Here is a 21,823-nt window from a genome sequence, read left to right on the forward strand (position 1 = left end):
GTATGTCGCTAAGTGAGGAGAGGCTGTACTTAAAACGAGTTTCTTGTTGTCACAGGCCATCTGCAGAAAGATGCTTCTGTTGCAGCTAATGCACTCACTAGAGTACCTGTTGTTTCCAGTGTTCCAAATGGTGATAATGTCCTAGTTGACAGTGATTCCATTAAGGTAAAAGGTTTGTATGACGAGCCATCCTTACATGTTGTAAGAGATAACAAGGCCCATTTCTTCCTTGCTAATACTTGCGGTCATAGTATTCGCCAGAACAAATACCACCATCGCTGACCTCGTTCACTATCCTTATCCTGTTCAAATAGAGGATGAGTTGTCACCTGACCAGTGGGTCAGTGCCATTTCAACGAGGGAGTGTGTCCATCCACTCCACCAGTAGAGGAGAAAGACTTAGCTCCCACTGACTTCCCAGATGAGGTCAAATGTTTGTTGCATCTGTTGAACAAACATCGTGCTTTACTAGGCGAGATGGGTTTAACGAACCTATTGTCCCATCATATTCCACTTAAACCTGGTACTAGACCTATTTATGTACCTGCATACAGAATGTCTCATTCGCAAGTAGCTGTCGCAGAGGAATTAATCAATAAGATGCTTGATGATGGTGTCATCGCACACAGTAATTCACCCTGTAATGTGCTCTTGATCCTAGTACATGTACCTAAGAAGGACGGTACTTGGAGCTCGGTGATCAACTTTAGGAAGTTGAATGCTAAAACGATACCAGATCATTTCCCACTTCCTGTACTTGGTGATCTCTTACAAAATATTGGAGGTAGTCTTTTTGACCCTAGACTTGTTACGAAGGTTTTGGCAAGTCCCTCTTTGCAAGGACAGCCAAGAGCTAACTGCACTTTCCATTCCCACAGGTCATTTTCATTTCCTCAGAATAGCCTTTGAGTTATACTCCTCACCTATCACATTCTTGAGGCTCAAGACGAACATATTCAGAGGCCTCATAGGTAACGTACTCATGGTGTACCTAGATGATGTAATCATGTCTGAAGACATGAAGATGCACCTAAAAAGACTTGATTTGGTGCTTGGTAAGCTTGAAGAAGCTAATTTAACCCTTTCACTGTCGACAGCCCTCATCGCAAACCAAAATCTTAAGAGTATTTTTCCGAGTGTTTTAAAAGAAAAAAAAATTGCGACCAGTATAGGGGACTGAAGTTGACAGAAAGTGAACTGCTTACGGCAACATTAGCAACTGCCACTCAGTCGGTAACTTTATTTTACTTTTATTCTATTTTTTCAAGTAACTTCTGTGGCCTGCAAGACCAATATAATGTGTAATGTATACATATCCACTTGTTGTATGCAACACAATAACTGCACAAATACTATCATTACATTGTTTGCAAACTTAGTTTACACAAGCCAACAATAAAAAAGTTGTTTATTACTACTGTTCTATAATATACTATATACACTGGACACATTTCTAGAACTGCTACAGCTTGTGGAAGTTGTTGTGGTGTGTGGGTGGTTACAGGTGGCTGTTGTGGATATGCTGAGTCAGCAGCATGGCTGGTGTCACATGATGCATTACCCATACTGTTTATCACACCAAGCATGCTGTCTTCCCCACTGCTCACATGGAAATAAGTCACTCTGTCTGACATTTTTGGGTTACCCTAGGTTGATGGTCATCTGGGTTTTCAGCACTATTTCTGGTATCCTGGGCACTGCTTTCGGTCACAAACTCCTCAAAACCATGAAATTCATCTTCACTGACACTTCCATCTGTATTAGAACTATTACTTGGGAAGAGAAGAGTCCCAATTCGCCAGGGAGTCAGGTATTTCTTGCCACAAGGCATGGTGAACAAGGCCTACAGAAATGGGACTCCGACAATGGACCACTGGCTCCCTGATTTTTTTTATACTGTACACACTGACCACACAGACCCATTCTCTCACATGTAGGTCTACCAGCTTTCTCCTGCTAGATCTGAAGCTGCTAGAATTTTGGCGTAGTACTACGGCACCAACACTGGCTTGCAAGCCATAGTGCTATGGCACTGACAGTGAAAGGGTTAAAGATCAAACTGACTAAATGTCAATTTTTCAGATCAGAGATCAAGCTTCATGTAGTCGCTCCTAGATGGGTTATGACTGACCAAAGTAAAGAAACTGCTGTACAAAATTTTCCATCTCCAAAAACTGCTGATGCTGAAGATCCTTTGTGGGTTTAGCAGATTGCTATAGATCTTTTATTGCTAATTTCTCTTCTATAGTAGCTCCTCTGAGTTACTTAAGATGCTCCTTTCTTTGGACCTTCTGTCAAAAAACAGCATTCCAAACTCTCAAAGAAAAGCTAACTTCTGCTCCTATTTTTAAATTCCCAGATTTTTCAAAGCCTTTCTATTTAACAACTGATGCTAGTTCCATTGACATAGGTGCTGTCCTAGTTCAGAAGACTGATAGTAAGTATAACACAGTTGTATTTGTTAGTCATGTCCTTATAAAGGCTGAACGTAATTATACAGTAACTGAACAAGCAGCATTAGGAATAGTATGGTCTTTAGAAGACTTTCGAGATATCATGTAACAGTATCCTGTCCATGTCTTGACAGATCATGCTCCACTAATTCCTTTATTCCAAAATAAACCTACTGGAAGATTAACCAGATGGTTCTTGACTATCCAAGATTTCCATCTCACCATCAAACACTTGCCTGGCAAATCAAATGCAAGTTTAGACCCATGTGCAATATCTGGATATCTTTATTGTAGATGTTTTGCTATCCAGTGGCTTTATCAATACAGATTCCAGGACATAATTAGAAGACAGTAGAACTATATACAAAAGATGAGGTAATCAGTCCCTCAGCCTTGGAGTAAGTGTTCACATCATCGTGGTGGAGGAGAATCTGGAGCAAAGGCAAGAAAACTGGTGGTTATATAGGCGTCAGTGGATAAGGATGTGTAGCAGACGAGGGCATAGTCACTGGTAGGCGGGATTCCCTAGTGGAAGTAGGTCCTACCAAAGGGATGGGTTAGTTGCAGCAGCCGTGAAGAAGGTCTTATAGATGTTCTCTGAACCAAGATTCCATGATGTTGCAGTGTCTGACAAGTTGTGCAAGAAAGGTATAAAATACCGACAATATGAAAGTTTAGACACGTGCAAAATCTGGATATCTTTATTGTAGACATTTCGCCATCCAGTGGGTACTCCTTGCAGAAGAGTACATCAGCAAGTAATTCCCAAGTCATTAGTGAATGTAGCCCTACAGCTAGTTCATGATGTACCAGGTGTTGCACACCCTGGTATGGATCGTTCTGTAACATAAGCTTGAATGAAATACTTTTGGCCTCGTATGGGAACTGTCGTTTCTGAATATGTTATGAAATGTAGTGTTTGCATGCAGCATAAAGGAAAGGTTAGTGGTCCTAATCCAAATAGGTGTATCCCACTACTGGTGAACCTTGGGACAGAGTTGCGCTAGATTTGTTAACCAATTTTCAATGTCCCCTACAGGGTAATAAACGTGTGTGTTATGGAAGACCATTTCACCAGATAGTGAGTTAGTTCCTATAGCAGATAAGACTGCTGAGACAGTAGCTAAAGCATTTGAGGAATGTATAATCTGCAGGCATACTACTTCTAAGTCCCTAGTAACAGATAATGTAGGTGAATTCTGTAATGAGATTATTGAAAAGCTGTATAAGATCTCTAAGTCGACCATTGTTCCACACCATCCAGCCAGCAATGGTTTAGTGGAAAGAACCAATAAGAAATTACATATCAGATGTTTTGAGAGCAAATATCAATCCCAAGAGTGCCACCTAAGATGAAGTTACACCCGATGTTCAGTGTGCTATAAATTCTACTTACAATGCCTATATAGGTGATACCCCACATTACACACTGTATGGTGTAGATAAGCATTTACTGTATGAGTTATTATATACCACTCCAAAACCAAATTATAATGTAGATGATTTTGTAGCAACTTGTACCAGCTTAGCACAAAGTGTCTTCAGAAGAATCCGAGAAACACTTCATAAATCAACAGAAGAATTTATAAGAGTTACTAACTCTTGAGCAAAACCAACCAAAACTAAAGTAGGCTCGAGAGTTATGCTACCTAATTTCAAGAAAACATCTGCAATACCAAAGCTCGACAGAAAGTTGAACATATCAATGGAAATAATTACAGACTCCTCACTTAGCAACCTACTCATTTACCGATGACTCGGACTTATGACCTGCTCTCTGACCAGTATGCATACCTAAATAACGTATACTGGAGCTGATTTCCTATACAGTGGAACCTCGACTTACGAGTTAAATCCGTTCCGTAGCCTTAGCTGTAACTCAATTTGCTTGTATATCAAATAAATTTTCCTCATTTCAATTAATTTAAATGCCATTAATCCGTTCCAACAGAATTCCTGCTCTCGGGAAGCAGGGCAAAATACTTCAATATGACGCTAATATCAACTCTACGGTTTATTTATCTATCACGATTCATCTGACATCATAAACTATATAAATAACATTGAAACATGATAAACACTCTAGAATGTGACTAGTGGTGGTGGTGGTGGCAGAGACCAGTTCTGCTCCCGCTGACTATATCTTCCCATGCTCTCATTAAAAGAAAAAATGGAGTGTTTGTGAGGCTAGCAGCACTAGATCACTAGTTTCATAAGGAAAACATTGAAACAATGTATTTATAAATTAGAAATATTGTATAAAAACATAATTGAGAATGTAAAGAAATAAACTGGTTTTATTAAGTGAACGCATTTATGATTTCATGAGATAATTTACAAATGCTCAGCTATCAAAACTTTGAGGCCCAGTCCCTGGACCCATTATGTACCTCTGTAATCTTTTGACTACCACCCACAGGATGGGTATGCGGTGCATAATAAAGATATTAAACTATGTGATAATTCCATGGACATCATCCTCTTTTTCTTCTCAGCACTGTCCTTTGCACGCACTTTCTTAGGACCCATGGTTAGAAAAAAGAAATTTGGCAATAATAAAACGAGAAATGCTTCTACGGTGACAAACACATGCACAGCTCAGCTGATGTTCTGGCGTTCACTGCGCCACCTAGTGGCATTGTTCTGAAACTTGACACTGGTGAGGGGCTCTTGATCTAGGGAATTGGATCTGTGCTCCAATTCCCTAAATTAATAACAATAATAATAATATTTTCTTTTTTTTTAAAAAGTCGGCTGTCTCCCACCGAGGCAGGGTGACCCAAAAAGAAAATCCCCAAAAAGAAAATACTTTCATCATCATTCAACACTTTCACCTCACTCACACATAATCACTGTTTTTGAAGAGGTGCTCAGAACACAACAGTTTAGAAGCATATACGTATAAAGAGACAAAACATATCCCTCCAAACTGCTAATATCCCGAAACCCCTCCTTTAGAGTGCAGGCATTGTACTTCCCATTTCCAGGACTCAAGTCCTGGCTAAATAAAAATAACCGGTTTCCCTGAATCCTTTCACTAAATATTACCCTGCTCACACTCCAACAGATCATCAGGTCCCAAATACCATTCGTCTCCATTCACTCCTATCGAACACGCTCATGCATGCCTGTTGGAAGTCCAAGCCCCTCGCCCACAAAACCTCCTTTACCCCTTCCTTCCAACCTTTTCGAGGATGACCCCTACCCCGCCTTCCTTTCCCTACAGATTTAAATGCTCTCCATGTCAATCTACTTTGATCCATTCTCTCTAAATGACCAAACCAGCTCAACAACCCCTCTTCAGCCCTCTGACTAATACTTTTATTAACTCCACACCTTCTCCTAATTTCCACACTCCGAAATTTCTGCATAATATTTACACCACACATTGCCCTTAGACAGGACATCTCCACTGCCTCCAACCGTCTCCTCGCTGCAGCATTTACAACCCAAGCTTCACACCCATATTAGAGTGTTGGTGCTACTATACTTTCATACATTCCCTTCTTTGCCTCCATAGGTAACGTTTTTTGTCTCCACATATGCCTCAACGCACCACTCAACCTGTTTACCTCATCAATTCTATGATTAACCTCATCCTTCATAAATCCATCCGCCGACACGCCAACTCCCAAGTATCTGAAAACATTCACTTCTTCCATACTCCTCCTCCCCAATTTGGTATCCAATTTTTCTTTATCTAAATCATTTCACTTCATATTCACTTTCAACTTTCTACCTTTACACACACTCCCCCCCTCACCCACTAACCTTTGCAATTTTTCTTTAGAATCTCCCATAAGCACAGTATCATCAGCAAAAAGCAACTGTGTCAATTCCCATTTTGTATTTGATTCCCCATAATTTAATCCCACCCCTCTCCCTAACACCCTAGCATTTACTTCTTTTACAACCCCATCTATAAATATATTAAACAACCATGGTGACATTACACATCCCTGTCTAAGACCTACTTTTACTGGGAAGTAGTCTCCCTCTCCTCTACACACCCTAACCTGAGCCTCACTATCCTCATAAAATCTCTTTACAGCATTTAGTAACTTACCACCTATTCCATATACTTGCAACATCTGCCACATTGCTCCCCTATCCACTCTATCATATGCCTTTTCTAAATCCATAAATGCACTAAAAACTTCCCTACCTTTATTTAAATACTGTTCACATATATGCTTCAATGTAAACACTTGATCTACACATCCCTTACCCACTCTGAAACCTCCTTGCTCATCTGCAATCCTACATTCTGTCTTACCTCTAATTCTTTCAATTATAACCCAACCGTACACTTTTCCTGGTATACTCAGTAAACTTATTCCTCTATAATTTTTACAATCTCTTTTGTCCCCCTTCCCTTTATACAAATGGACTATACATGCTCTCTGCCAATCCCTAGGTACCTTCCCCTCTTTCATACATTTATTAACCCTTTGGGGGTCAGCAGGTCCTCTCAGAGACTTGTTCTTAGGGTCGCCCAAATTTCAAAAAAAAAAAAAAAAATAATTTTTTTCTTATGAAAAGATCAAGTTTTTTTTTTCTAAACATTATAGGCTAAACAAAATTTTTTTTACCAGCAATACTTACCGAGATATGCAGGCGTAAAGTTGACACAAAATGCGCGGTATATGGTATCATCGCCGACTGCCGTCACCCGGTATTGTTTTATTTAGTTTTTTATGTACTATTTTCTATTATTTTTTAATTTTTTTTCCCAAGTAACTTTTATGGCCTGTGAGACCAATATGAGCACTATTTTGTAAGTTATTACTTTTTCTATACTACACAATAACTGCATGAACACTATTGTCACTGTTTTGTTTACAGAAAATATTTACACAAACAAACGATATGAAATGTTGTTTATTACTATTTTTCTATATTTTATATACACATATACAGTCTATGGAGGCAAAGAAGGGAATGTATAAAAGTAGAGTAGTACCAACACTCTTATATGGGTGTGAAGCTTGGGTTGTGAATGCAGCAGCGAGGAAGCGGTTGGAGGCAGTGGAGATGTCCTGTCTAAGGGCAATGTGTGGTGTAAATATTATGCAGAAAATTCAGAGTGTGGATATTAGGAGAAGGTGCGGAGTTAATAAAAGTATTAGTCAGAGGGCTGAAGAGGGGTTGTTGAGGTGGTTTGGTCATTTAGAGAGAATGGATCAAAGTAGAATGACATAGAGAGCATATAAATCTGTAGGGGAAAGAAGGCGGGATAGGGGTCGTCCTCGAAAAGGTTGGAGGTAGGGGGTAAAGGAGGTGTTGTGGGCGAGGGGTTTGGACTTCCAGTAAGTGTGCGTGAGCGTGTTAGATAGGAGTGAATGGAGACGAATGGTATTTGGGACGTGACGATCTGTTGGAGTGTGAGCAGGGTAATATTTAATGAAGGGATTCAGGGAAACCGGTTATTTTATATAACCGAACTTGAGTCCTGGAAATGGGAAGTACAATGCCTGCACTCTAAAGGAGAGATTTGGGATATTGGCAGTTTTGAGGGATATGCATGTATTGTGTATTTTTATATGTATATACTTCTAAACTGTTGTATTCTGGACACCTCTGTAAAAACATTGATTATATGTGAGTGAGGTGAAAGTGTTGAATGATGATGAAAATATTTCCTTTTTGGGGATTTTCTTTCTTTTTGGGCCACCCTGCCTCGGTGGGAGACAGCTGACTTGTTGGAAAAAAAAAAATACAAATCATAATAATAATAATTATTATAATGAGCGAGCTTCAGATCCCTAAATAAACATAATAATAATAATTATTGTAATAATAATAATAATAATAATAATGAGGAGCTTCAGAATGCTGCCAACTCAGTGCACCGTTTACTTCGCTGTGGAAGCATTTCTCTCATTTTTGCTAGCATTTTATGCAGTTATTTTGCCAAATTTCTTTTCTCTAACCATTGGTCCTAAGAAAGTAGGTGCAAAGAACAGTGCTGAGAAGAGAAAGAGGATGATGTCCATGGAATTAAAGCATGAAATCATAGATAAACAAGCAAGGTGTGCGGGTTGTGGGTTGAGGGGAAAGATCACTCGTAACTCAGATAAAAAAAAATTGACCGAGCGACGGGTCATATCTGGAAAAACTCCTATGTTGGGACACTCATAAGTCGAGGTTCCACTGTATTCTGTTGATTACAATATACAGTACACTACTGTATAAACATTTAAAAATATACCAGAAATGTCTTAAATAGTGCAAGGGTGACATTAAAACAATATCAAAGACGGCTGACACAAACCCACCATAGTGGATCCTCAGTTAACGACATTAAACATTTCCAGAGAGTTTGTCTTTAACCAATTCTGCTGCTTTCCGAATTAATTTCCCCCATAAGAAATAATGGAAATCTGATTAATCCGTTCCAGACACCCAAAAGTATTAAACAAAATAATTTTTTTATATGAAATAAACATTTCCCTACACAAAGACTTCAGGTACCAAGTCCTTTTCCACGGTTACTTCCCTTCTTTGTTTTTTAATGCCACTAGGACCAGCTTGAGTCACTGCACACCTGTGGCACTAAATATCTGTCCAGAGAGCTCTGTTTCTGGTCTCTTTTAAAATTTCCATAAAATGGGACACAACATTATCATTGTAGATGTTGCCAGCACGGCCTGCAACAGTTATGTCAAGGTGATGTTCATCCAAAAATGTTTGCACATAAGAAAGCAGGAACACTGCAGCAGGCCTGTTGGCCCATACTAGCAGGTCCTTAACAAACCATTCCACTAACAGAATTGTATTTGCCCAACCAAATTTTCAATGCTTCCCAGGCAATAATCTTTGATAATTCTATTTACTCATGTGCAAGTCCCACTCAAATCAAATCGTGTGTTTGGAAGTACCCTGGCTGGTATGTGGGGAAGTACCCTGGCTAGTGTGTGTGGGGAAGTACCCTGGCTGGTATGTGGGGAGGTACCCTGCCTGGTATGTGGGGGAAGTGCCCTGGCTGGTATGTAGGGAAGTACCCTGGCTGGAATGTGGGGAAGTAACCTGGCTGGTATGTGGGGGAAGTACCCTGGCTGGTGTGTGGGGGAAGTACCCAGACTGGTATGTGGGGAAATCCCCTGGCTGGTGTGTGGGGAAGTACCCTGACTGGTATGTGGGGAAGTACCCTGACTGGTATGTGGGGAAGTACCCTGACTGGTGTGTGGGAAAGTATCCTGGCTGGTATGTGGGGAAGTACCCTGGCTGGTATGTGGGGAAGTACCCTGGCTGGTATGTGGGGAAGTACCCTGGCTGGTATGTGGGGAAGTATCCTGGCTGGTATGTGGGGAAGTACCCTGGCTGGTATGTGGGGAAATACCCTGGCTGGTATGTGGGGAAGTACCCTGGCTGGTATGTGGGTAAGTGCCCTGGCTGGTATGTGGGGGAAGTACCCTGGCTGGTATGTGGGGAAGTACCCTGGCTGGTATGTGGGTAAGTACCCTGGCTGGTATGTGGGGGAAGTGTGCTGCCTGGTATGTGGGTAAGTACCCTGGCTGGTATGTGGGTAAGTACCCTGGCTGGTATGTGGGGAAGTACCCTGGCTGGTATGTGGGGGAAGTACCCTGGCTGGTATGTGGGGGAAGTACCCTGGTTGGTATGTGGGGGAAGTACCCTGGTTGGTATGTGGGGGAAGTACCCTGGTTGGTATGTGGGTAAGTACCCTGGCTGGTATGTGGGTAAGTACCCTGGCTGGTATGTGGGGAAGTACCCTGGCTGGTGTGTGGGGAAGTACCCTGGCTGGTATGTGGGGGAAGTACCCTGGCTGGTATGTGGGGGAAGTGTGCTGCCTGGTATGTGGGTAAGTACCCTGGCTGGTATGTGGGTAAGTACCCTGGCTGGTATGTGGGGAAGTACCCTGGCTGGTATGTGGGGGAAGTACCCTGGCTGGTATGTGGGGGAAGTACCCTGGCTGGTATGTGGGGAAGTACCCTGGCTGGTATGTGGGGGAAGTACCCTGGCTGGTATGTGGGTAAGTACCCTGGCTGGTATGTGGGTAAGTACCCTGGCTGGTATGTGGGGAAGTACCCTGGCTGGTGTGTGGGGAAGTACCCTGGCTGGTATGTGGGTAAGTACCCTGGCTGGTATGTGGGGAAGTACCCTGGCTGGTATGTGGGGAAGTACCCTGGATGGTATGTGGGGGAAGTACCCTGGCTGGTATGTGGGGAAGTACCCTGGCTGGTATGTGGGGGAAGTACCCTGGCTGGTATGTGGGTAAGTACCCTGGCTGGTATGTGGGTAAGTACCCTGGCTGGTATGTGGGGAAGTACCCTGGCTGGTATGTGGGGAAGTACCCTGGATGGTATGTGGGGAAGTACCATGGCTGGTATGTGGGGAAGTACCCTAATTGGTATGTGGGGAAGTATTTTGGCTGGCATATGGGGAAGTACCTTGTCTGGTGTTTGGGGAAGTACCCTGGCTGGTGTGTGGGGAAGTACCCAGACTGGTATGTGGGGAAATGCATTGGATGGTGTGTGGGGAAGTACCCTGGCTGGTGAGTGGGGAAATACCCTGGCTGGTGTGTGGGGAAGTACCCAGACTGGTATGTGGGGAAATACCCTGGCTGGTGTGTGGGGAAGTACCCTGACTGGTATGTGGGGAAGTACCCTGGCTGGTATGTGGGGAAGTACCCTGGCTGGTATGTGGGGAAGTACCTTGGCTGGTGTGTGGGGAAGTACCCTGGCTGGTATGTGGGTAAGTACCCTGGCTGGTAAGTGGGTATGTACCCTGGCTGGTATGTGGGTAAGTACCCTGGCTGGTATATGGGGAAGTACCCTGGCTGGTATGTAGGGAAGTACCTTGGCTGGTATGTGGGGAAGTACCCTGGCTGGTGTGTGGGGAAGTACCCTGGCTGGTGTGTGGGGAAGTACCCTGGCTGGTATGTGGGGAATTACCCTGGCTGGTGTGTGGGGAATTACCCTGGCTGGTGTGTGGGGAATTACCCTGGCTGGTATGTAGGGAAGTACCTTGGCTGGTATGTGGGGAAGTACCCTGGCTGGTGTGTGGGGAAGTACCCTGGCTGGTGTGTGGGGAAGTACCCTGACTGGTATGTGGGGAAGTACCCTGGCTGGTGTGTGGGGAAGTACCCTGGCTGGTATGTGGGGAAGTACCCTGGCTGGTATGTGGGGGCAAGTACCCTGGCTGGTATGTGGGGCAAGTACCCTGGCTGGTATGTGGGGCAAGTACCCTGGCTGGTATGTGGGGGAAGTACCCTGGTTGGTATGTGGGGAAGTACCCTGGCTGGTATGTGGGGAAGTACCCTGGCTGTTGTGTGGGGGAAGTACCCTGACTGGTATGTGGGGAAGTACCCTAACTGGTATGTGGGGAAGTACCCTGGCTGGTATGTGGGTAAGTACCCAGACTGGTATGTGGGGAAGTACCCTGGCTGGTATGTGGGTAAGTACCCTGGCTGGTAAGTGGGTATGTACCCTGGCTGGTATGTGGGTAAGTACCCTGGCTGGTATATGGGGAAGTACCCAGGCTGGTATGTAGGGAAGTACCTTGGCTGGTATGTGGGGAAGTACCCTGGCTGGTGTGTGGGGAAGTACCCTGGCTGGTGTGTGGGGAAGTACCCTGGCTGGTATGTGGGGAATTACCCTGGCTGGTGTGTGGGGAATTACCCTGGCTGGTGTGTGGGGAATTACCCTGGCTGGTATGTAGGGAAGTACCTTGGCTGGTATGTGGGGAAGTACCCTGGCTGGTGTGTGGGGAAGTACCCTGGCTGGTGTGTGGGGAAGTACCCTGACTGGTATGGGGGGAAGTACCCTGGGTGGTATGTGGAGAAGTACCCTGGCTGGTGTGTGGGGAAGTACCCTGGTTGGTATGTGGGGAAGTACCCTGGCTGGTATGTGGGGAAGTACCCTGGCTGGTGTACCACCATCAAGACCACCCTATACCACCACCACTTTCGTATCTTTCTACCAACTTTTTCTTGAAATTTATAGTGTTTCTCACTCTCTTTACCAAAGGGCTGGCACTAGAAGCTTTCTTTGGGCCCATGTTATCTTATTTAGCAGTTACAAGCACTAAAAACAATGGAATAACACAAAATGTATCACATGTACGCATGGAATCGTCCTCACTGGCTTGTAAACAATGGCACACTGGCCACTCAGGCTGCGCGGACATGTTTGAGACGAATGACTTTAACCGAGTTCTTTGTCATTAACTGGGCCAATACTGTGACGTAAAAACGTGTCGTTATCCGATTTTTATGTTGTCTGATGACGTCGTTAACTGAGGGTCCATTGTAACATTATAGTAAGCTCCTCACTTAGCAACGAATTCATTTAGCAACGTGGTCTTAGGACTGGAACTTCGTCGTTACGTGAGGAGAGGCTATGTAAGATTAGAGAAATTAGTACTGGAAATTACAGTGAACCCTTGGGTAACGGCATTAATCCGTTCCAGAGAGCTCGCGTTTAATCGATTTGGATGTTAGCCGAATCAATTTTCCCCATAAGAAATAATGGAAATCCAATTAATCCATTCCAGACACCCAAAAGTATAAAACAAAATATTTTTTTTACATGAAATATACATTTCCTTATACAGAAAACAATGAGACACGCACAATAAACAATACTGAAATGACACTTACCTTTATTGTGGACTTATTGATGAGTGACAAGACGGGAGGAGGGGAGAGGATGTAGGTGTACTATTGTTTGGAAGGAGAATCCCCTTCCATAAAGACTTCAGGTAACAAGTCCTTTACTGGGGTTACCTCCCTTCTTGGTTTTTTAATGCCACTAGGACCAGCTTGAGAGTCACTGGACCCCTGTCGCACAAAATATCTGTCCAGAGAGCTCTGTTTCTGGTGTCTCTAAGATTTCCCTAAAATGGAACACAAGAGTGTCATTGTACATGTTGTCAAAATGGCTTGCAACAGCTGTGTAAGGATAATTTTCATCCATAAATGCTTGCACCTTTGTTCACATTGTACAAATCTCCTTAATCTTTGACAAAGGCAACTTCCTTACTCTCTCTTCCTCCTCATTTGAAGCACATTCCTGAGCTGTGATCTGTTGCTGTTGCACCTGAAGCTCTTGCAGCTCTGTAGTGGTTAGCTCTTTATCGTCGTCCTCCACCAACTCTTCCGCATCCTCGCCACTAACCTCCAACCCCATGGACTTCCCCAATGCCACAATAGATTCCATAACTGGCATAGGCTCCTCAGGGTTAGCCCTAAACTCTTCAAAATTCCTCTCTTGTAAACATTCTGACCACAATTTTTATCCAAGCAGAGTTCAAAGTCCTGCAAGTCACTCCCTCCCAAGCCTTACCTATAAGGTTTATGCAACTGAGGATACTGAAGCGATCTTTCTAAAACTCTCTTAGGGTCAATTCAGTGTCTGAGGTCACTTCAAAGCACTTCTGAAACACTGCTTTGGTGTACAGTTTTTTGAAGTTTGAAATGGCCTGCTGGTCCATAGGCTGAAGGAGAGGAGTGGTTATTAGGAGGCAAACACTTCACTTTGATGAAGCTCAACTCCCCCACAATTTGCTCTTGCAAGTCGAGACGATGAGCAGGAGCATTGTCCATTACCAGGAGGCACTTGAGTGACAATATATTTTCCAGTAAGTATTTTTGCACAGTGGGGGCCAAACACATCATAGAACCAGTCAAGGAAAATGTCCCTAGTGACCCATGCCTTACTGTCTGCTCTCCACATCACATACAATTTAGTCTTGATGACACTGCTTTTCTTGAACACTCTGGGAGTTCCAGAGTGATACACTTTGCAATCCCCACTAGCATTACTACAAAACATGAGAGTTAGCCTGTCTTTCATAGGCTTGTGTCCTGGGAGTGCCTTTTCCTCCTGAGTAATGTAGGCCCTGTTTGGCATTTTCTTCCAAAACAGGCCTGTTTTGTCACAATTGAACACTTGTTGGGGTTTTAATTTTTCAGCTTCTATGTACCCCTTAAAGCCCTGCACATATTTTTCAGCCACTTTTTTGTCAGAACTGGCAGCCTCGCCATATCCTTATCACACTGTGTATGCCACTACGATTCTTAAATCTCTCAAACCAACCTTTGCTGACCTTAAATTCACTAACATCAGCACTAGTTTCAGGCATTTTCTTAATTAAATCATCATGCAACTGCCTTGCCTTTTCCCACATTATTGACTGAGAAACACTATCTCCTGATAATTGTTTCTCGTTGATCCACACCAACAACAGTCTCTCCACATCTTCGAGTATTTGCAGTCTGTTTCGTAAGCATACTGACACCTTTTGCAACAACAGCTTCCCTGATTGCCTTTTTGTTTGCCAAGATAGTAGTGATGGATGAATGGGGTTTGTTGTATAATCTGGCCAACTCAGAGACACGCAGTCCACTATTGTACTTCGCGATTATATCTTCCTTTAATTCGATAGTATTTCTCACCCTTTTTACCACAGGGTTGGCTCTGGAAGCTTCCTTTTGGCCCATGGTGGCTTATTTAGCAGTTACAAGCATTAAAAACACTAGAATAATACAAAATGTATCGCATGTACGCATGGAATCATCCGGACTGGCTTGTAAACAATAGCACACTAGCTGAAGGCAAGGCATCTGAGGCGCTCAGGCTGAACAGACAGGCGGGCACGTTCGGGACGAATGCCCTTAACCGAATTCTTGGGCATTAGCTAAGCCAATATTTCAATGCAAAAATGCACCACTATCCAATTTTGGCGTTAGACGATGCTGCTGTTACCCGAGAGTCCACTGTATAAGGAATCACACTCAGACCATATGAAGCTAGTGTATGTGACGAAGTTGATGAGATTCCTAGTAATCACACAAATGAGCCTGACACTGACAATCATTCTGACCCAATACCTTCTACCTTCTAATAATCAGACAAATCAACAATCTGACTGTTGCTATTCTCTACACGACAATTAGTGATGAATCCTCAAGTTTCAGCTAATACTAATGCTGATCTTCCTCAACCACATGTATTAGCAGTTGCAACGAAATTTGACCCCCCTAGAGACGATGACCACTCTGCATACGTAAATCTCACTCTAGCAGAGTTGGGGGTTAAATGTAAACAACCTGTATGGATGAATAGTATAGTACAAAAAGTATTTCAACTGTGTGTATAGTAAGCCTTCTAGTATATTGATTTGTGTTGAATTTTTTTTTTTTTTTTTAGCAAGTGTTCATGCTCTCTCCAAATTCTGAGATTTAACAGTAGTGCATCAAGTTTGCCTTTTCTGTTAAATACTTTCTTCTTTGTAAATACATTTCCTCAGAATCTGTAGACCACATGACTACCGATCGACTGATCTCTTTTTGTTCAACTGTACTCTCACTGATTATATCATTTACCATGATTTGTAATGCATTACATTTAACTGTCTTATGTTTCTGTGTACAATGTTTGTAGTATTGTATTGAATCAGCCCAGAACCAAAATGTTTACTGCCTGTCCATTGTATGAGTTATCTGTATGTTGGGGACGCCATATGTTAGTGTCGCCTAGCTGTCAACATTGTTACCTATGTAGTACACTTATAAAGTTAGATATTCCAACCACATTATAGCAAGGCTCGCTTGCTAGCTGTCACGAGACTCCGTACGTGAGCCATAGGCCAGAGGCTCTGCTCTCATTCGACGACTAGACATAGGAATGGTAAACAGGCAGCCTGGGCTCCTCTCTCAAGACTATAATATACGTCTCCAGACAACCTACAGTGTGTTTTGCATTACTCTGAACATTCCCTATGAACTCCAGAACATGAATGTCAGCTGCTCCAGTCATTAAGGCATCATTGTGTCAGATATGATAAAAGAAAAAAGTAGGAATAAGAGGGATACAATACTATATAGTGGATACCTGCAATACACCAAGGCACTTACTTATAATAAAACCACATGTTTTGTCCAACCGGAGGGAATGTTTGAATTTCTTCATCCTGAGTGAGTGGCTTGGGTCTGCTCAGCAGAGTTTCCTGAAGCAGAAAGACATTGTACTATAGGTTTACATTATAGATGTTTCTGTTAAGGCTGTAAAGAACATGTATACTATACAAACCATTCAAACACCAGAAATGCATGTCTACAATAAATGTCCATACCTCATATTAGGCCTAATACTGTGGTATTTTATTATGTTTACAAAAGATGAGTATTTATTAATTTTATATAAATTCCAAAGCAAAACATGAAAAGCAATCCAAAATAAAGTTTAACCCTTTCAGGGTTTCGGCCGTACTAGTACGGCTTATGCACCGGGTTTTTGACGTACTAGTACGCCTAAATTCTAGCGCCCTCAGATCTAGTGAGAGAAAGCTGGTAGGCCTACATATGAAAGAATGGGTCTATGTGGTCAGTGTGTGTGGTATTAAAAAAATCCTGCAGCACACAGTGCGTAATGAGAAAAAAAACCTTTACCGTGTTTTTGGATTAAAACAGCGAATTTGCAATATATTTTTGTAGGGTATTTATTGTTGTATTCTAGTTTTCCTGGTCTCATTTTATAGAATGGAAGACATATTACAGAAATTGAGATGATTTTGATTGGTTTTACAAAGAAAACTACCTTGAAATTGTGCTCAAAGTAGTAGAAATGTTCGATTTTTACCAAAGTTCAAAAGTAAACAAATCATGCTATGCGTCCAATACACGTCAACTGGCAAGTCTAATATTCTTTCACAAGTGTTCCGATAATATTTATACCATTTCTACACCAATGCAGTAGTCTGCATAACAGTAAATCTTTTATTTTTTTTTGTAAGAATAAAAATTTAAAGTGGAAAGCAAAAGAATGTAAGAGGGGCATGGGGATAGATATGACTAATGAACAGAGGAAATGTTATTTTAGTGCCAGGAATGTCTTTCTTGTTAATTCTGGACCCTATTAGGAAATTGGTATCTTTTGAAATTTGTGTGAAATTGGCAAAATTGTTAAATTCTGACCACTGTATTGGATAGTTAAATTGGTAAAGGGGTGGTTTCTTGTACTGATTCGATAGAAAAAATGGAGTTCTAGCAAAATATTCATGTTTTTTGTCGACAAGTACACTGGAATTGGCCGAAAATAGGGCTCAAAGTGGGCAAAATCGCCAATGCGTAAACATCGCCAAGACCCCTAACTTCACGAGAGCATAATTCCGTACGTTTTCCATCAAATTTCATACTTTTGGTGTCATTATGATTGGGAAAAGATTCTGTATCTTTTCATAAGAAAATATATATTTTTTTTTTTTAAATTTGGCCGACCCTGAGAACAAGTCTCTGAGAGGGCCTGTCGACCCTGAAAGGGTTAAATCAGATATATACACATGAGTTACATTGCTTTTCACACTAATATTACATTGGGCTCCACTTTACCTCCTTAAATGTTTCCTTCTGTAACACATTCTGAAACATTATTTAGTTTAAATAACCAAAAGGAATAATAGATGCTCCTGGTGTCTACTCTATTTCCTGTTCCTCTTGTCCTCTTCAGTACTTTGGAGATACTGGTCATTCTCTTTCTAACAGACTCAGGGAGCACATAAGTATTGTTAGGCTTGCTGACACCAACAATGCTCTTTTCTGTCATGTCAGAGATCACAGTTATCCTACTGACTGGTTTTCTGCTAAAACTGTCTACCCTATTTCTAACTTTCACAGTAGTTGTCTGGTTGAATTCTCCCTTATACACAACTTCCCTTGTATGAATCGTAGTCCTGGTTTTGTTTCTGTCGATGCCTTCCTTTCCCATTACATTGTAAAATGCTCCAAACTACAGAACACCCATGACTTAACCTGATTTGTTTTTCTCCTTTTCCTTCTTCCCCTTTCCTCTTTCTTCCTTCTGCCTTGGGTGTTTGGTCCTTTATCCCCCCCCCCTCTGTGTTTTTGTTCCTCCCCTTTGTGGGCCCCTAGTTCCCTTCCAGTTTTCCTTTTTCTTGGTCTTCGACTGACTCCACTACAACTACCACTACCTCTCTACTTCCTTTCATACTACCTCTCTTGTTCCTTCCCTGTCTGCTGGCCTATATATACTGCCTCCTTCTCCTTTCTGTTAGTGTGATTTTGTAAATGGTCCAAGTCGGACTGAAACGTCATAAGCTCCTCTCTCCTATGTGCGGGTTATCTGTGTACTATTTAGTAAGTTGCACATTTCCCTATCTCCAATTCAGCAAATTTACCATTGTCTATGATATTTTGTCTTCTAAACAGGCAACCTGATATTGCTTTAATCTTCTCTTTTTAACATTTTCCATTTTCACTCTCCTTACAGTTGAAAGCACAATTCTTTTCTAGGTTTAACAATCCTGATAATCATACTGTTACTCTTGGATATAAACTTTAGTACACATGTATTCTTTTAACTGTAGCTGTTGCATTTGTCTGCACTGAAGAGCAAGCAATAGTGAATTATTTGAAAGAACAGGTAACCAAGAATTGTAAAATCCCTAAAATTATTATTACTATTATTTCGTTGTAGTAATTTCTGAATTGTTTAAAGTTTCTGAACTGTTCAAGCTTTTGGAGTGGCATGCTTCCTGTACTGGAGTATACCTGGAGAGGGTGAAGGTGACTACTTTATTAAGAAGGTTAAGATAATTTATTTATTTTTTTCAACACATCGGCCGTTTCCCATCGAGGCAGTATCACCCAAAAATGATAGAACACTTTCACCATCATTCACACATAATCACTGTCTTTGCAGAGGCACCCAGATACGAGAGTCTAAACTCTCGTATCTGGGTGCCGATATCCCAAACTCCTCCTTTAACCCTTTGTCTGTCCTGTAGTTCTACTGCTCTGAAGCCAGGGTTCAAGCCGTAGTACAGCCTCTCCTCACTTAGCAATGTACTCGTTTACCGACGCCTCGGATTTACGATAGGCTCTCTGACCAGTATGCATGCCTAAATAATGTATATTAGAGCTGATTTCTTCTATTCTGTTTATTACAATACATATTACATTACTGTATAAACATCTGAAAATATACCAGAAATGTTAGGAATGGTGCAAAAGGTGACATTAAAACCAATATCAAAGATGGCTGACACAAACCCATTACCATTACAATATGCTCCTCACTTAGTGATGAATTTGTTTACCGACGTGGTTTTAGGAACGGAACTCTGTCGTTAAGTGAAGAGAGGTTGTACGACACCATGAGCTCAACTCTCTCAGATAAGCTGTGAGTGGTAAATTTGGGCCTAGATATGAGAGGATGCATCTATGTGGTATGTGTGCACCATATAAAACAAATCCTGCAGCACGCAGTGCATGAGAACAAATTGCAATTGTGTTTTTGGATTAAAACATTGACTTTGCGGTGTATATTAATGTGTTTTTTACAGATGTATTTGCGGTTTCTTAGTCTCATTTGATAGAATGGAAGATATATTACAGAAATAGAGATGATTTTCATTGCTTTTAATACTGAAAATGTCTTGAAACTTAGCTCAAAGTAACAGAAATGTTTGATTTTTGCCAATGTTCAAGAGTAAACAAATGACGTCACAAATCCAATATACGTGTCAGCTGGTGGGTCTAATGTGCATTTACGAATGCACAATTATTACAATATTGCATAACAGCATATCTTCTATTTTTTGGTGTGAATAAAAATTCATTATGTGAATAAAATGTAAAGGAATTCATGTGTAAAGCCTAGAAATGTAACTAATAAACAGAGGAAATGTTATTTTAGTGCCAGGAATATCTGCGCTATTTATTCTGGAATCTATTTGGAAATTGGAATATTTTGAATTTTGTGTGATATTGGCCAAATTACCAATTTCTGATCACTTTATTGGGTAGCTGAAACAGTTGACTGGGCAATTTCTTGTGCTCAATCGATAAAACAGAAGAAATACTAGCAAAATAGCTAAGAATTTGGTCGAATGGAATAACATAACTGGCCTAAAATGGGAGTCAAAGTGGGCAAAATTGCCAATGTGTATACAATGGAACCTCCACTCATGAGTTTAATCCATTCCATGACCTTGCTTACATCTAGATTTGCTTGTTTGCAATCAATTTTCCTCATTTAAATTAACTGAAATGCAATTAATCCGTTCCTGGTTCTCAGGAGGCTTGAAAGGATACTTCAATATTTTGCTAATATCATCTATACGCCTTATTTATCTATCACAATTCATCTAATATGACATAATAAACGATATAAATAACATAGAAACCTGATATATACTCTAGAATGAATAAAATGTCATTCATGTAGTGGTATCGTTGGCAGTGGACAAGAGTTTGTCTGGAGACAGGACAAAATACTCCTTGAATAATTTCACTAATAACATCTATATGGCTTATTTATCAATCACAATTCATCTAATACGACATAATAAACAATATAAATAACAGAAACCTGATATATAATCTAAAATTAATAAAATATGTCATTATGTAACAGGTGGACGCGGCCACAACTGCTCCCGCTTTGTTGTGGTAAACACTGCCATCTAGTCATGGCTTTTATAAGCTGTCTATTATTATAATTATTATTATATAGTACATTATTATTATACATGTATTATTATTATACGTATTATATTATACTATATTATTATACGTATTATTATCATTATTATTAATATAAATAATTGGTAATTTTTGAGCTGTTGGAATGTGAGCAGGGTAATATTTAGTGAAGGGATTCAGGGAAACCGGTTATTTTTATACAGCCGGACTTGAATCCTGGAAATAATAAGTACAATGCCTGCACTTTAAAGGAGGGGTTTGGGATATTGGCAGTTTGGAGGGATATGTTGTGTATCTTTATATGTACAGGAAGGCCCCACTTATACGGCTGGTTAGGTTCCAGGCTACCGCCGTAAAGTGGAACACCCTTTTTTTCCACTTACAAATGCATACAAACACTAGATAACAAGTTTACACTAACATATATTAAGTTAGCAATAGAACCAGGCATCAAAAAACAATAAAAAAGTACAATACACACATAGTGCACTCATTACTTACCTTAAAATATTTATAGTCTTAATCTAGGGTGAGATGAGTAGTATTTATTGTAAAAAATCAAGTGTGGTATGTATGGTAGTCAGCCGGGCTACCATACCAGGCCAACCCACCTACACATAATATTCTATTACATTTAAGCATCCCAGAGCGATAAAATGTATATACAGTTCACTCATTACTTACCTTAAAATATTTGTAGTCTTAATATAGGGTCAGGAGTAAGTAAATGAGATAAAACGAATAAATGAGAGAGAGAAAGAATGAGTGAGGAGAGAGGACAGGCGCAGAGTTATGTAAACAAACTAGGCGAAGGTAAGTTTTGTAAACAAACAGTGTACACGTCTGGTTTGTGTACAAGTTACATTGTGTACAGGTTGTCTCTACATTGATACGGTAGAATAAA

General features: G+C 41.2%; 1 protein-coding gene across 3 annotated transcripts in view; it reads right to left on the reverse strand.

Annotated features, from left to right (window-relative positions):
* The window catches only part of LOC128693317 (tyrosine-protein kinase BAZ1B), a 304,346-nt gene that overhangs the window by 137,776 nt on the left and 144,747 nt on the right, over positions 1 to 21,823 (reverse strand). For all 3 annotated transcript variants that reach the window (XM_053782935.2, XM_053782936.2, XM_053782937.2), the window contains one exon: positions 16,333 to 16,424. In XM_053782935.2, coding sequence (XP_053638910.1) covers positions 16,333 to 16,424 — 92 coding nt within the window. The remainder of the gene's footprint in view (positions 1 to 16,332; positions 16,425 to 21,823) is intronic.

This window comes from Cherax quadricarinatus, chromosome 28, assembly GCF_038502225.1.
Source record: "Cherax quadricarinatus isolate ZL_2023a chromosome 28, ASM3850222v1, whole genome shotgun sequence".
NCBI lineage: Eukaryota > Metazoa > Arthropoda > Malacostraca > Decapoda > Parastacidae > Cherax > Cherax quadricarinatus.